General features: G+C 36.5%; 1 protein-coding gene across 2 annotated transcripts in view; it reads left to right on the forward strand.

The window, feature by feature from the left end:
* Nucleotides 1–12,226, forward strand: part of CSMD1 (CUB and Sushi multiple domains 1) — a 1,403,311-nt gene that overhangs the window by 1,208,302 nt on the left and 182,783 nt on the right. For both annotated transcript variants that reach the window (XM_033848938.2, XM_073798556.1), the window contains exons 29-32: nt 352–546; nt 4,942–5,058; nt 8,969–9,082; nt 10,497–10,592. In XM_033848938.2, coding sequence (XP_033704829.2) covers nt 352–546; nt 4,942–5,058; nt 8,969–9,082; nt 10,497–10,592 — 522 coding nt within the window. The remainder of the gene's footprint in view (nt 1–351; nt 547–4,941; nt 5,059–8,968; nt 9,083–10,496; nt 10,593–12,226) is intronic.

Below are 12,226 nucleotides of genomic sequence, written 5' to 3' on the forward strand. Positions count from 1 at the left end.
ATTAAATCAGTTTCCTTTTGAGAAGCCCAGTTCTCCCATCTCTTCCTAAAATGTGCTGTGATTTCATGAATTAAGTACAAAAGTCAGGAAGTCAACCTCAACAGCAATTCTGTAGTGAATTGTCATTTGAAAAATAAGAAATAATTTTATTGAAAGGAGTTTTTTCTATTTTTCTATGATAATTATTAACTTGAACATTAATTGACAACTTGGTCAATTAGTCAATCAAGTTTTTGGAGCATATTTTATATGCTGGACACTGTTCTAGTTACTAAAAATATAAACAACCGACAACAAAAAAATAAAATAAAATTCCTGCCATCATGGAGTTTACATTCATGTCTTCCCCAGAGAAACCACGGGAAGCCTGTTTTGACCCTGGAAACATAATGAATGGGACAAGGATTGGGACGGACTTCAAACTTGGCTCAACTGTCACGTACCAGTGTGACTCTGGCTACAAGATCGCTGACCCGTCTTCCATCACGTGTGTGATCGGAGCGGATGGAAAACCCGCCTGGAACCGGGTCTTGCCCTCCTGCAATGGTACGTATGGAACCGGTGTTTCCTTCAGGGATAACTTCCCTCTGGAATTTGCACTCTCATTTTGGAGACAGTTTGCACTTCAGTCCTGTATCCCCTCCTCACTGGTGGGGAAACCCCGCAGAGCAACGCGGGATAAGAACTTGACCTTCCTTGGTCGTTTAATTTACCCAGTGGATTAGCCATTCTCACAGCTTTCTGGAAGGGGAGATATTTTTCTCTCACTTAGATCGTTTGGCATTTCTAATTGCTGTTTTTGTGTATGAGAGATGCGAATTACCAGTCTCTAAGTGGCCTCTGTCTCTCTGCTTCTGTCTCTGTCTCTGTCTGTCTCCCTCTTGCTCTCTGTCTTTCTCTATGTCTCTGCCTTTCTGTGTGTGTGTGTGTGTATCTCCCTCTGTCTGTGTCTCTGTCTGTCTCTCTGTCCCTGCCTCTCTCTCTCTACATATATACACATATATATACATATACTACATATATAAGGATGTGTCATTTCCCCACAAATACCAACAGTTTGTAATTCCTCATGTACATTAAATTAATAAAAGCACCTATTAGAGGGTAAGGTCAACCTTCAGGAACAGGCAGTGCCATCCTACAGTGACAGAAGTCAGGTTGCAGTTGCCCTTGGGGGTTGCTGAGAGCAGGGGTCTGAACACAGACTTCTGGGCTGTCCTCCAGGTTCTGTGTCTGGTGGGTAGCTTCGTGGGACCCTCCACAGACAAAACGCCAGACTGTGTGATACACCTTAAAAAGGAGACAGTAAAATCCTGTGTTTTGTGACAGAAAAATTGATTCCAAGTTTACTTTAGGATGAACTCAAGGACCGGTTTAGTTAGATACACTGAACTGATGAAATAAAGATCTTTTCCTTAGGATGGCTCTGATGCTTGTAACTTCCGACCAAAGTGGTATTTCAGAAAATTAGTACGTGAAAAATCTGAGCAAACAACACAGGCGAACAGACCTGATGCCCTGGGTTGCTCTGGCATGTCTGTGTTTCTGGGTTTGTCTTATGACCCTGAGAGCTTTTCTGTTCAGGAACCCAGTCCTCCAGCCCTGCAGTACTCAAGGTTGGCGCAGACAGGGAACTTCACACACGTTTTCAGAGGAAATGAATAAATCGGAATAGCCAAAACAATTTCCAGTGAAAATTGAAGTCTTCCTAGTCTTACATATTTTATCCTCTAACAATAAACTCAGAGAAATAATTATTGCTGCTTTTCGGATTCCAGGAGGTTCATGTGAGGGGAGAATGGTGAAGGGCCCACGTGGCTGCGTGGGGCGTCCAGATGATGATTTCAATGTTTGTGTAAACGTTACAGTAAGCTTTGAGTCAGCGGCATCACAGCGCTCCTCTCTGGGGGTTAGAAGAGTGTCCTCGTACGTTCACTAGAGTCACCTCAAAATGGCATCCTTAAAAGTGCACACTGTATTAAATTCAAACATACTTTGAACTTATGGGGGATGATGATAAATTCTTTAGCCATAGGCTAAATGAGAAAAATGAGGTCACATTTAGGCAACAGATAAATAATCTAATTTTAAATTAGAGATTTTTTTCCGTATCTGAAGACCCGTGAACTCAAGCATAGTTTCTGTTAACCAGTCATCACATTTATGTGCATAAAACATACAACACTGGTTTTTCCTTAAGTTATTTATTTCAATTTAAATAAAACTAAAAATTCCAAATCATTAAACAGAAATGTCCTCTCCCGTAGTTTATTTTGGATATCTCAAGGAGAACAGCACCTTTTGTGCTGAATTAATGCCTGTGGGTCACTCAGATCACCAGTTAAACTAAGCGAATGTTGTTATATTTTAAACATTTTGATAGTTCATATATTAAGGGATGTGTTTTGGGCTAGTTTGTTTTAAATTCATGATATAGTTTTTCTTTCTATTGCCTACATTTTTTTGTTCATTGAGGTTTCCTGTTGAATTAGAACAGAAATGGAAACAGCCTGGAGTCTCTTTCATGGGTCAGAATGGCTTTTATTTACTTATGTTGTTTTTGGTTTACATTCAAATTTGATTGTATTTTGTTGCCTTTATATATGAGACATATACTCCAATTAACCAAATGGATGAGTCAGTTTCTTGTTACCATCTGCAATGAATACTGTTGCAAATCTTTTTTCATTTAGGAAATGATCTGTTTAATACATTAATTACCAAAGAGTAACAGCATATTTGTTTTCCTTCTCTTATCACATTAATATAAAAGAATTTCTAACATGAGAAAGACCATGCCTGTTTCTCAGGTTAACACAGCAACATGGACAGAGTAATTGTTAAGAATTAAATGAAAATTCTCTACATATTTTTCTCAGTTTCACAAATGTTTGGTTTTGTTTGTAGTATGTTATGCAGTTTGCGTGCTTATCTTTAAATCTGGGCAAAAATGTATAAGCATAGCACAGTTTATCAAGGTAGCAGAGGACCTAAAATGCCATGTTTGTTTTCTTTCATTTTATCCTTTTTATTTTTTAGTGTTTTCTGTTATCATAAAGTAATGATCTTTCATCCTACCCATTAACAAAATAAATTTTTGTAGTTATACTTGAACAAATATATCAGTAGATATAAGATTTCTGTTTGATAAGATTTCTGTTTGATCATTTGGGCATCAAAATATTAGCTCAGTGAAGATTTATTTCCACTTTTCATTTATGCTTGTTGTTTAAACTTTGAAATAGATAAACTTTTTAATAGATATGCTTAAATTTTATATGTCTAAAAGAAAATAGATTTCCATTCTTCATTTGTACTTATTTTTAAAAATTTGAACTTTTGAGTGTTTAAGAAAAATTATAGTTCTGAAATAACCTGGTTGAATTTATATGGCTAATTTTCTTAAAATTAAGTGATATATCTAAACTGGTGGAATGAGGCTCCCAGCATTTCACTGAAAACCTTGAGCTTTGAAATTTAACTTACAGAAATTTCCTCTATCTAAAGGTGAAAAAAATTTTTTTCTATTTAAGATTTTTTAAAAAGCCATGGTAAGTGTTTTAGGGTGATAAAATTATTATGAGTTAAGACAACAGCATGAAGGCTGCTCTTAGCTTAGTTAAGGGAAATCTCTACTAGTTGATCATAAATAGATTATAACTGTCAGGTATTTAAGCGGTCTTCCTTTGACTTTTAGAGTATGACTTCAGTTTTCCAGTGCATAAAGCTGGACCTGGGAAGTCTCCTGCCAAGTCATCATTGAGGTGCTTTGACACTAGCATCAGCATTCTGCGCAGCTTCATTAATCCTGGAGAAAGTCCCATCCATCAATTAGGACTTAACAATGTGCTACTTAACATTCAAAAGATTTGACACGTTATCCCTGATTTCTGTCCTTTTTAATGCTTGAAAACTGTCACATTAAGAAGAAGTAAGCTATAGAAATATAAACTTTCTGAAATACTGAAAAATAATTCTGAATTCAGATCAGAGAAGGTGTATCTAGGATAAGAAGGCATGCAGTCAGGCCACAAAGGGCACAACTGAGGTGCAGTTGGTGTCACTTCAGTGGATAAATAGTGTCCTAAGCAGTTGAGCAGACGTGGGCCTCTTTTTAAGTAAAAATATGAGGAATTGAAGTATTTGCAATTTAATCCCGAAACTGGGATTTAGTTGAAAGTCTATTTTAAGATGTTTAACAATAGTATTTTGAATATCCAAGCTACAGTATTTTTCTATTTTCTCAGCAAGAGCAATGCTGAGAGTAACAAGATGATCAGAGGGAAAATAAACACACACACACACTCGCTCTCTCTCTGAACTGTTCATATAACACCTCATCAATGTACCTGCCCTGACTTTGTAGTTTTGGGTTCCTTCAGCTTTCAATGGAACTTATAGGAAGAGACCCCACACCCACTAATAACTATACATGTCACTCTTGAGCTGAATCTACGATGAAAACACAAAAAGAACTAAAAGTAAACATTACTTTTTTTTAGTCCCACAGTAATATAAAGACAATAGAAAACTGAAATAATCTTTGTATCTCTTAAGTTAATATGATGGTTGATATCAACCAGAAAGTTCTGGTAGGCTTTTGACGTATTGATAACTTAAGAATTTTTCTTTATCGGACCTGTTTTTATTATCATGACAACTGTTTTCATCATTGTTTTAGCATGTCTGAGAACGTCCTTAAAAATAATATTAGATCTTCCTCTTAAGTTGAATTACTTTTATTCTCACCTGGTCAGTCTTTGTTTTTCTTTTTATTTTACTTTTGATAGCAATGTAAGATCAGATTTTAACTGTGATATTTTGTTAAGTTTTTGAATAATCATGCTTATTTGTTCAGTGCTTTCATTTTTAGGTCACTTGTCACTTGTCACTTGCCATGTGGTTACGCATAGCATGTAATTCTCCGTTGGTCTGTTTCAGCCCCCTGTGGAGGCCAGTACACTGGATCAGAAGGGGTGGTCTTGTCACCCAACTACCCTCACAATTATACAGCTGGTCAGATCTGCCTCTATTCCATAACGGTACCAAAGGAATTTGGTAAGATTTTCTTCTTATTTTTAATTCACCGTCATATCTCTTTCGGTGTTAATATTTCCATGATTTTATAAACAAATATCCCAGCTCTTGGTATAATAAAATAATATAAAAGAAGATGACTTAAAGTAACAGGTTTTCCAAACATGTCTTATACAAGATCCACTACAATTCTTTTATCAGTGTGATATAAAATTCTTCAGTTTCCTTCTAGGATTCTGATCCAGAATAATCAGAGAGAATAAATGTGCCTTTGTTCTTATATTTGTTAGAAAAAAGCATTTCTCCTTTGGTTGTTTAGTGTGTAGAGGAGGATTGCAGCCTCACATGTGAGCCAGGGGAACACTGATCAGCCTGTGGGGTATTGGCACATATATTTGGTTATTGATTATGCTGGAAATCACTGGATCAGTGAACACACCTTTGAGTGACAGGAGATGTAAAAGCAGGCAGAGTCCTATCTGACCCCTCCAAACTTGGCATCCTGGTTTCCCTCCTAAACTTTGCTTCCAACCTGAGCCAGTTTTCTGGGATGGCTTCATTTCTAGAAGATCCTTCTCTGGTGGTTTCCTGGTGGTTTACTCAACACCGGATCCCCAATTCTTCCCTCTCACTCTTGACCAGGAAAATATTTTTGTGTTAGATTCTTTCCTGGAGTCAACCAGATAGTAGCTTTTATAATTTTATGGAATAGTTCCTTTTTCCCAACAGTAAAATTTAGAACCCAACATAGTCAAGGTTTTTTTCTATATACTCAAAATAGCAGCCATCCACTCATAGAAATAAAACAGATAAAAATTCTAAGGTTAGATTCTGTTTGAGGGAAAACATTTTAAAAATACAATTATATGACAAGAAAGTTAATTTCTGCTTAAGAAACTTGCATATGGGAGACAAATGATTTCTACAAACTTCTATTATATTAGTCACAGCCTTCTTAAAATCAAATGAAAAGCTCCCCCCAAGCACTTATTTCAGCATTTGCTATTTTAGATCACGGGCTCTTCATGAACTGTGCGATGCAACTTGCTTAGTCTCTTAAGCCAAATCGTTTAGCTTCTGCTTTCCCCCAGTTCTCAAGGATGGTTGAGTTTTCAGGCAAGGCTTTCCTTGTATCATCTTGCCATGATAAGAAGAGCATGTGCCTGGGACTTGGAGAGTGATGGATGTGAACACGGAAACCAAGGCAGAGGCAGAGGGACCAGCTTCCCAAAAGGCAGAGAGTGGGTCCACCTTATGAGCAAATGGAAAATATCAATCTCATTTAAAAACTGAGAGACTGAGCTTCAAAATATTTATTTTGTTATAAAAAAATGGACAGTAAAACTTAGAATAAGTCCTAGACTTTCACTCTTTATGCTGGACCAATGCCTCTAAAGTCCCTTATTTAGCCTCAGTTAATACATTTTTTCACCTAAATTCCCAACAACATTCCTCCAGTTACTTTCCCATGAATATTCCTTTTATTTTTATTCATGGATACTTGACAAAATATAATGATCACAATAGAATGTAGCAGCCAGAGTTTATGATTTTAGTTCATTATAAAATTTTATTGAGTTGTCACAACACAATTATGACTTTTCAGCAGAAAAAAGTTATACTCCTAAATATTGATAATAATTTCCCAATATGAAAGGTTTAATGGCATAAATTTATCATAATCTATCTGGGCAGAAAACTTTAGTCTGGAATAGAATAGTTATAAAGGATCCTTAGTAAAAACCTATACTACCTTATCTGTTATCTTTTTCCCCTCTTCCTTACTCTTTTCTGAGAAGTGAATCGACCAGTTAACAATTAATTCAATGATTGTGATAAGTGCTAAGATGAGTAAAATACTGTTTGGGTGCCTGAGATGCCCAGCAAATATTATGGGATGGGGTGACTGTCCCTATTGTGGGAAGGGGCTTCTTACACAAGTTCCCAATGGGAAGTGTCATGGAAGACAGGTCATCAGTTATCCTAATTTCCTCCCTATTTTCATCCAAAAGTGTCACCAGAGTATCCTTTCTAAAACAAAAATCTGATCATGAAAACACCTTGATAAACGTTTTCACTCATTCCTCTCCTCCCCAGAGCAAAATCCATGCGTTTCCTGGCCTTCGGGGCTCTGAAGTCTCAGGCTGTGTGGCCTTGCTCCCCCGCCCCCCCCCTCCCCCCATCCCTCCCCTGCCCCCTTTATCCACTGAGTGTTAGCAAAGCAGACGTTCACCTGCCAAATACTGCTCCTTTTGTTCGCTTGCTGAAGTAACCCCTGTGTCCCATTCTTACACAAAAAGGGTTTCCTTTCCCATTTGTTAAGGCTGAAGCTGGAATGCTCTCTCCCCCATGAAACACCATTGTCTCCACAGCTGGAAACCACCCCTCCCTCCCTACACCGCCCACGCCCTTCGCCTGCACTTTCTCATCCCCTGTCTTCCAGCTGCAGGAACAGCCTTCCTTGACCAGCTGTGGCCCTTGGCAGCCGTCTGCTGTTCAGGCCCTTCTTCCTTCCTGACACCCACACTCTGCCTCTGTATTTGTTGTGGCAACTACCGCAGACCTTAGCATGTGATGTTCCTGGGACAAAGTTTCTATCTTGATCGGCCCTTCATTCTTAGTGTCCACTATAAAGCTTATGCTTTCTAAGCATTTCTTGAAAAGAAGGTAGGAATTACGTGTGTGAGATTCACTTTTCTCCTACAAACGAGACTCAAGCAAGATGAAGACTGAATGTTGAGGTGGGGGGACAGTGAAGGGAGGGCTGTGCACACAGGAGCCTCCCTCATGGGATCCAGAAGAAAGTTCTGTCCCTCTTTCTAGCGCCTGTGTTCAGAGCACTTCAGCCACTGGGAAATTCACCTTGCTCACATGCTTCCTTTAATTGTGCTTCTCTAGGAGATTATAAAATCGTAAAGTACTATATATATATATATATATATATATATATATATATATATGTACATATTCTCTTACATATATGTGTAATATATTATACATGCATGTATATGTGCACTGTATGTAATACATATATGTAATAGAATATATGCCACATATATGATATGATATAATGTAATAAAATATAAATACACACCAGCTGCTATAGTTAGATTTTCCTCCATTTTGCCAACACATAGATTAATTCTTTCATGTATAACTGATCCACACACCTCCATTTCTTGTTCAGAATGATTTAGAATGATTTGAGTTTAAACCTTTCACATAGATAATTGTTGATCGTTGCTTGTAAATGGAGACTAAATCACAAGTTTTTCTAAATACTGTAAAGGCCCTGTATGTTATCCATTTGAATATAAAAATGATTAAATTTGAAGTAGTAAAATACTTGCAATGTTTTACTTGGAGGAAGTGTGTTCTTGAAATTTACATAACCTGTAAGATATATAAACTGTAGAGTAAAACAAGTCAGAAATTGCTATAATATGTTGCTGAATCGTGTATAAATTGTAGTGAGTTCATATGAATTTGGCACTGTCATAATCATAGGTGAAGAATTTTAAATTCCCAACTAATTGCATGCTTTAAAAACCAATGGGTATCTTGATTCCATACCTACTGTTCACTGAATAAAATGTCATTAATTACTCTTAAAGAAATAGGACCACCTTATGGTTATTCTTCTACTATCCTAACATAGTATTATAAGAAAAAAACAGTCTTCATTTAATGTTCAAACTGTACATGGAACAGTAATTTTATTCCTTTTATTAAGTACCGAAAGATCAAGAAGCAAAATAAAATTGTTTAAGCAACAGAAAACTTTTAGAAAGCAGAGAAAATAAGCTAATTTTTTTTACAGGATTCTTAGGATCATGATATTTGGGAGGTATCAATAAACAGTATGATCACCATTTTCATTTCTTTCATTTTAAGAAAGCATTTTGTGCCGACCCACCCCCTCTGTTTTCAGTGGTATTTGGGCAGTTTGCCTATTTCCAGACAGCACTGAATGACTTGACAGAACTGTTTGATGGAACGCACCCTCAGGCCAGACTTCTCAGTTCACTCTCTGGGTCTCATTCAGGTAAACTTTCAATGAATTTTGTCTTTAATTCTAGTTACACAGCCAGGGTAATTAATTTTAAACTCGTCTATTTTTATTTTCATTTGTGAAGGAGAAATTTAATCATCTTTGAACTTGCTTGCTTGTTCAGTAAAATCTTATTTTCAATGTAAAATTTCAAATGTATTTTTATCCCACATATAAAATCACCTGTCTTTATCATTTTGCTTACTAAGATTGTGGAAAATATAATATCCATCTCAGTGAAAAATAAAAATATCAGAAAAAAGGGGTAATAAACTATCTTGTTACTTTGCTTTCTATTCTACGTGTCGTAATCTTCCTGAAGAGAAACACTATTGACATTTTGGTCTGACTCATTCCAAACTTTTAAATGCATACATGTGGAGATGCACCACAGTCACACGTCTATAAAGGTGCAGCTGTGTATACACATACATGCATTCACGTGTGCCCCTATATATGCATGTAAACATACGTGGAACTTCATAAAACATGGGATATTTTTCACAATTTAATTTTTATCCCATACATTCATTTAAAATCACATGTAGAGGTCTTTCCTATCAACAAATATGAATATACACCAAACACCATTTGCTGAATAGTATTCAGATGGGTTAATGAAGGAGTTTATTTACCCCAACCCCTCATGGATGTCATGGCCCTCGTTCGTACCACTGCTACATTGTCATCATTTACCAACACAACATCAAGCCATACTCCTGCGTCACAGCCTGTGATCAACCAAGGCTAAGATTCGGTTATTTCCAGTTTCTCAGTATTAGTAACCACAGGTCTTAAGACCTATGTCCTGTTAAGACCAATGTCCAATGATGTAATGTCCAGAAATGCATCAGAAGATACACATTTAAAATACTGACACATCCTGACAAATTCACCTCTGAAAAGCTTAGGCGATTCACACGCCGCTCAGAGTACTTGAGACCATTCCTGCACATTAAGAGCTGAAAAATACATTTCACAGGTTTGTGTGTTTTTTTTTTTTCTGAGTTCTTTATTTTTTTTAAAATCAGCTTTGGATTCTGAGACATTTTCTTAATTCTGAGTAAAATCCTAGCAAGTAACTGTCAAAGTTGATTCTGAGTCAATGATTCACCCGCTTCTATTTCTCACATTATCAGCTAATTGGCCTATAGTGCTTTCTTCAAAAGAAGCATAAAGGAGATCACGATGAAAACAACATTTTAATGGAATGTCAAGACAAGAACAGAGTTTTTAAATCTTTGTAGAAACAATGTGTTTGGGTTCTACACGCCAAAGCAAAGTTTTATGAAAGTTCAAAAAGTAAAAGTGCAATTCCAAGTTAATGATTACTCTCCCAAACATTGTCCACCACAGGCCGTGCACTGAATGGATCCTGCGTGTTATCTCTGTCTGTTTTTCCCTCCAGGTGAAACGTTGCCTTTGGCCACATCCAATCAGATTCTGCTCCGATTCAGCGCGAAGAGTGGGGCGCCTGCACGGGGTTTCCACTTCGTCTATCAAGGTGAGTCTCTGCCACCTCCGCCCGGCTCCACACACTGCTCGTACCACTGCTTTCAGCACCAAAACATCTGAGTTGCACTTTTTCTTAATATTTAATAATTTGAGGGTATCCGTGTATTTAGAATGAAATTATTTAATAAAAATATTAAAGTTTTTTCTTTTGACAGTTAAATGTGATACTTCTAAGACAAAGATGCAATAACGCTTCGATTATCTGGCATGATGACGAAACAAATATTGATTAGATTACCTTAGTATAGCGCAACACAATTTGCAAAATGATTTCAAATGTGTTATAATATTTCACCTAACCTAGTTAAAATTAAGTAAAGTATTTCATAATAGATTTTAGTAACTGTCTTAATGAAATACATTTAAAATGCATGGTACAATTTCAAATCTTACTGTAAGAACTAATTGTCAAGGAAAGGTAACAAAACCAAACTAAACCCAGAATACCATCCATGTTTCTATACCTTGAAATACCTATTTTATTTTGCTTGTATTCTATTAACTTTAGGCACTTTCACCCCTTTATAATTATTTTTGAATTTGGAGCTTATTCAAAATGCTTGGGATGGCACAAAGTTTCTGAACAATGCAGTTTTTTTTTCCTGTTTCTAGTTCACCTTCAGTTTGCATATCCATTACATGAATTTGAAAATACACCCTATGGACTGTCCGTCCACTTTCAGAGGCACAGAGCCTGACTCTGGATCTGACCTGCAATGACTGTACAGCTGAGATGGGAAAGAGGTTGTCATCTTCAGCGATAAACTAAGAATACTTAGCTTTTCTAGGTCTCAGTTTTGCTGGAGGCTGGATAGATTACAGGCCGCTCTTGAACATTTTCTTCAGAAGTGGAGGAGAATCACTTCCTGGCAATGGCTTCTTTCCTTTAATAAAGACTCCTCCAGAAAACATGCTTGACAGCATCATGTTTTTCATAAAATAATAGAGAGTAACAATCTGTCATATCATTCATAAATGATTTTTGATAATCGCACACTGTGAAATGTGTGGCCTCAAAATATTTCACGATAAAAACCCTTCAGCGTTCGGCAATAAGATGATTTAAAAGTTACGGAAAGAGTGAGAATGATGTTTGATGGGCAGGTAGGAGGAAAAATATCTCTAATCTAGTTTAAGGAGCTATTGCTTGGGTGATGATGCTATTACATTAAAATGGGTTACATTGTTCTAATTAAACCTTTGTTAAAATATAAATAATTAAACCAGTATTTTTGAAAATGAACTTTATAGGAGAGGGTCCAGTTTAGGTGACTCACCGCTCACCCACTTCTAATTTTCTTTAAATAAATTCTGTGTTACTTTGCAGAAGCAGATTCACAAACCAAAGTAAGTTGGCGTGACCTCTAAGGAAACTGGACCGATTGGTTTAAGCACATTTTTTGTCCTGGAAAAATTCAAGTTCCTGGCCTTGTCTGCCTCAATCAGGGACTTCCTTTAATTTTTGATGAAGATTAGAAAATTGATCAGATTATCAAATAAAATATCTGAAGCACATGACCCCCTGTCTGTCCTATTTGCACATGTTATCTTCAGAAGTCATGGTTTTTAAAATTATATTTCTTGTTTTAAAGCAACATATTATCATTAAAATGTATAACATAC

This window comes from Tursiops truncatus, chromosome 21, assembly GCF_011762595.2.
Source record: "Tursiops truncatus isolate mTurTru1 chromosome 21, mTurTru1.mat.Y, whole genome shotgun sequence".
In the NCBI taxonomy this organism is placed as follows: Eukaryota; Metazoa; Chordata; class Mammalia; order Artiodactyla; family Delphinidae; genus Tursiops; species Tursiops truncatus.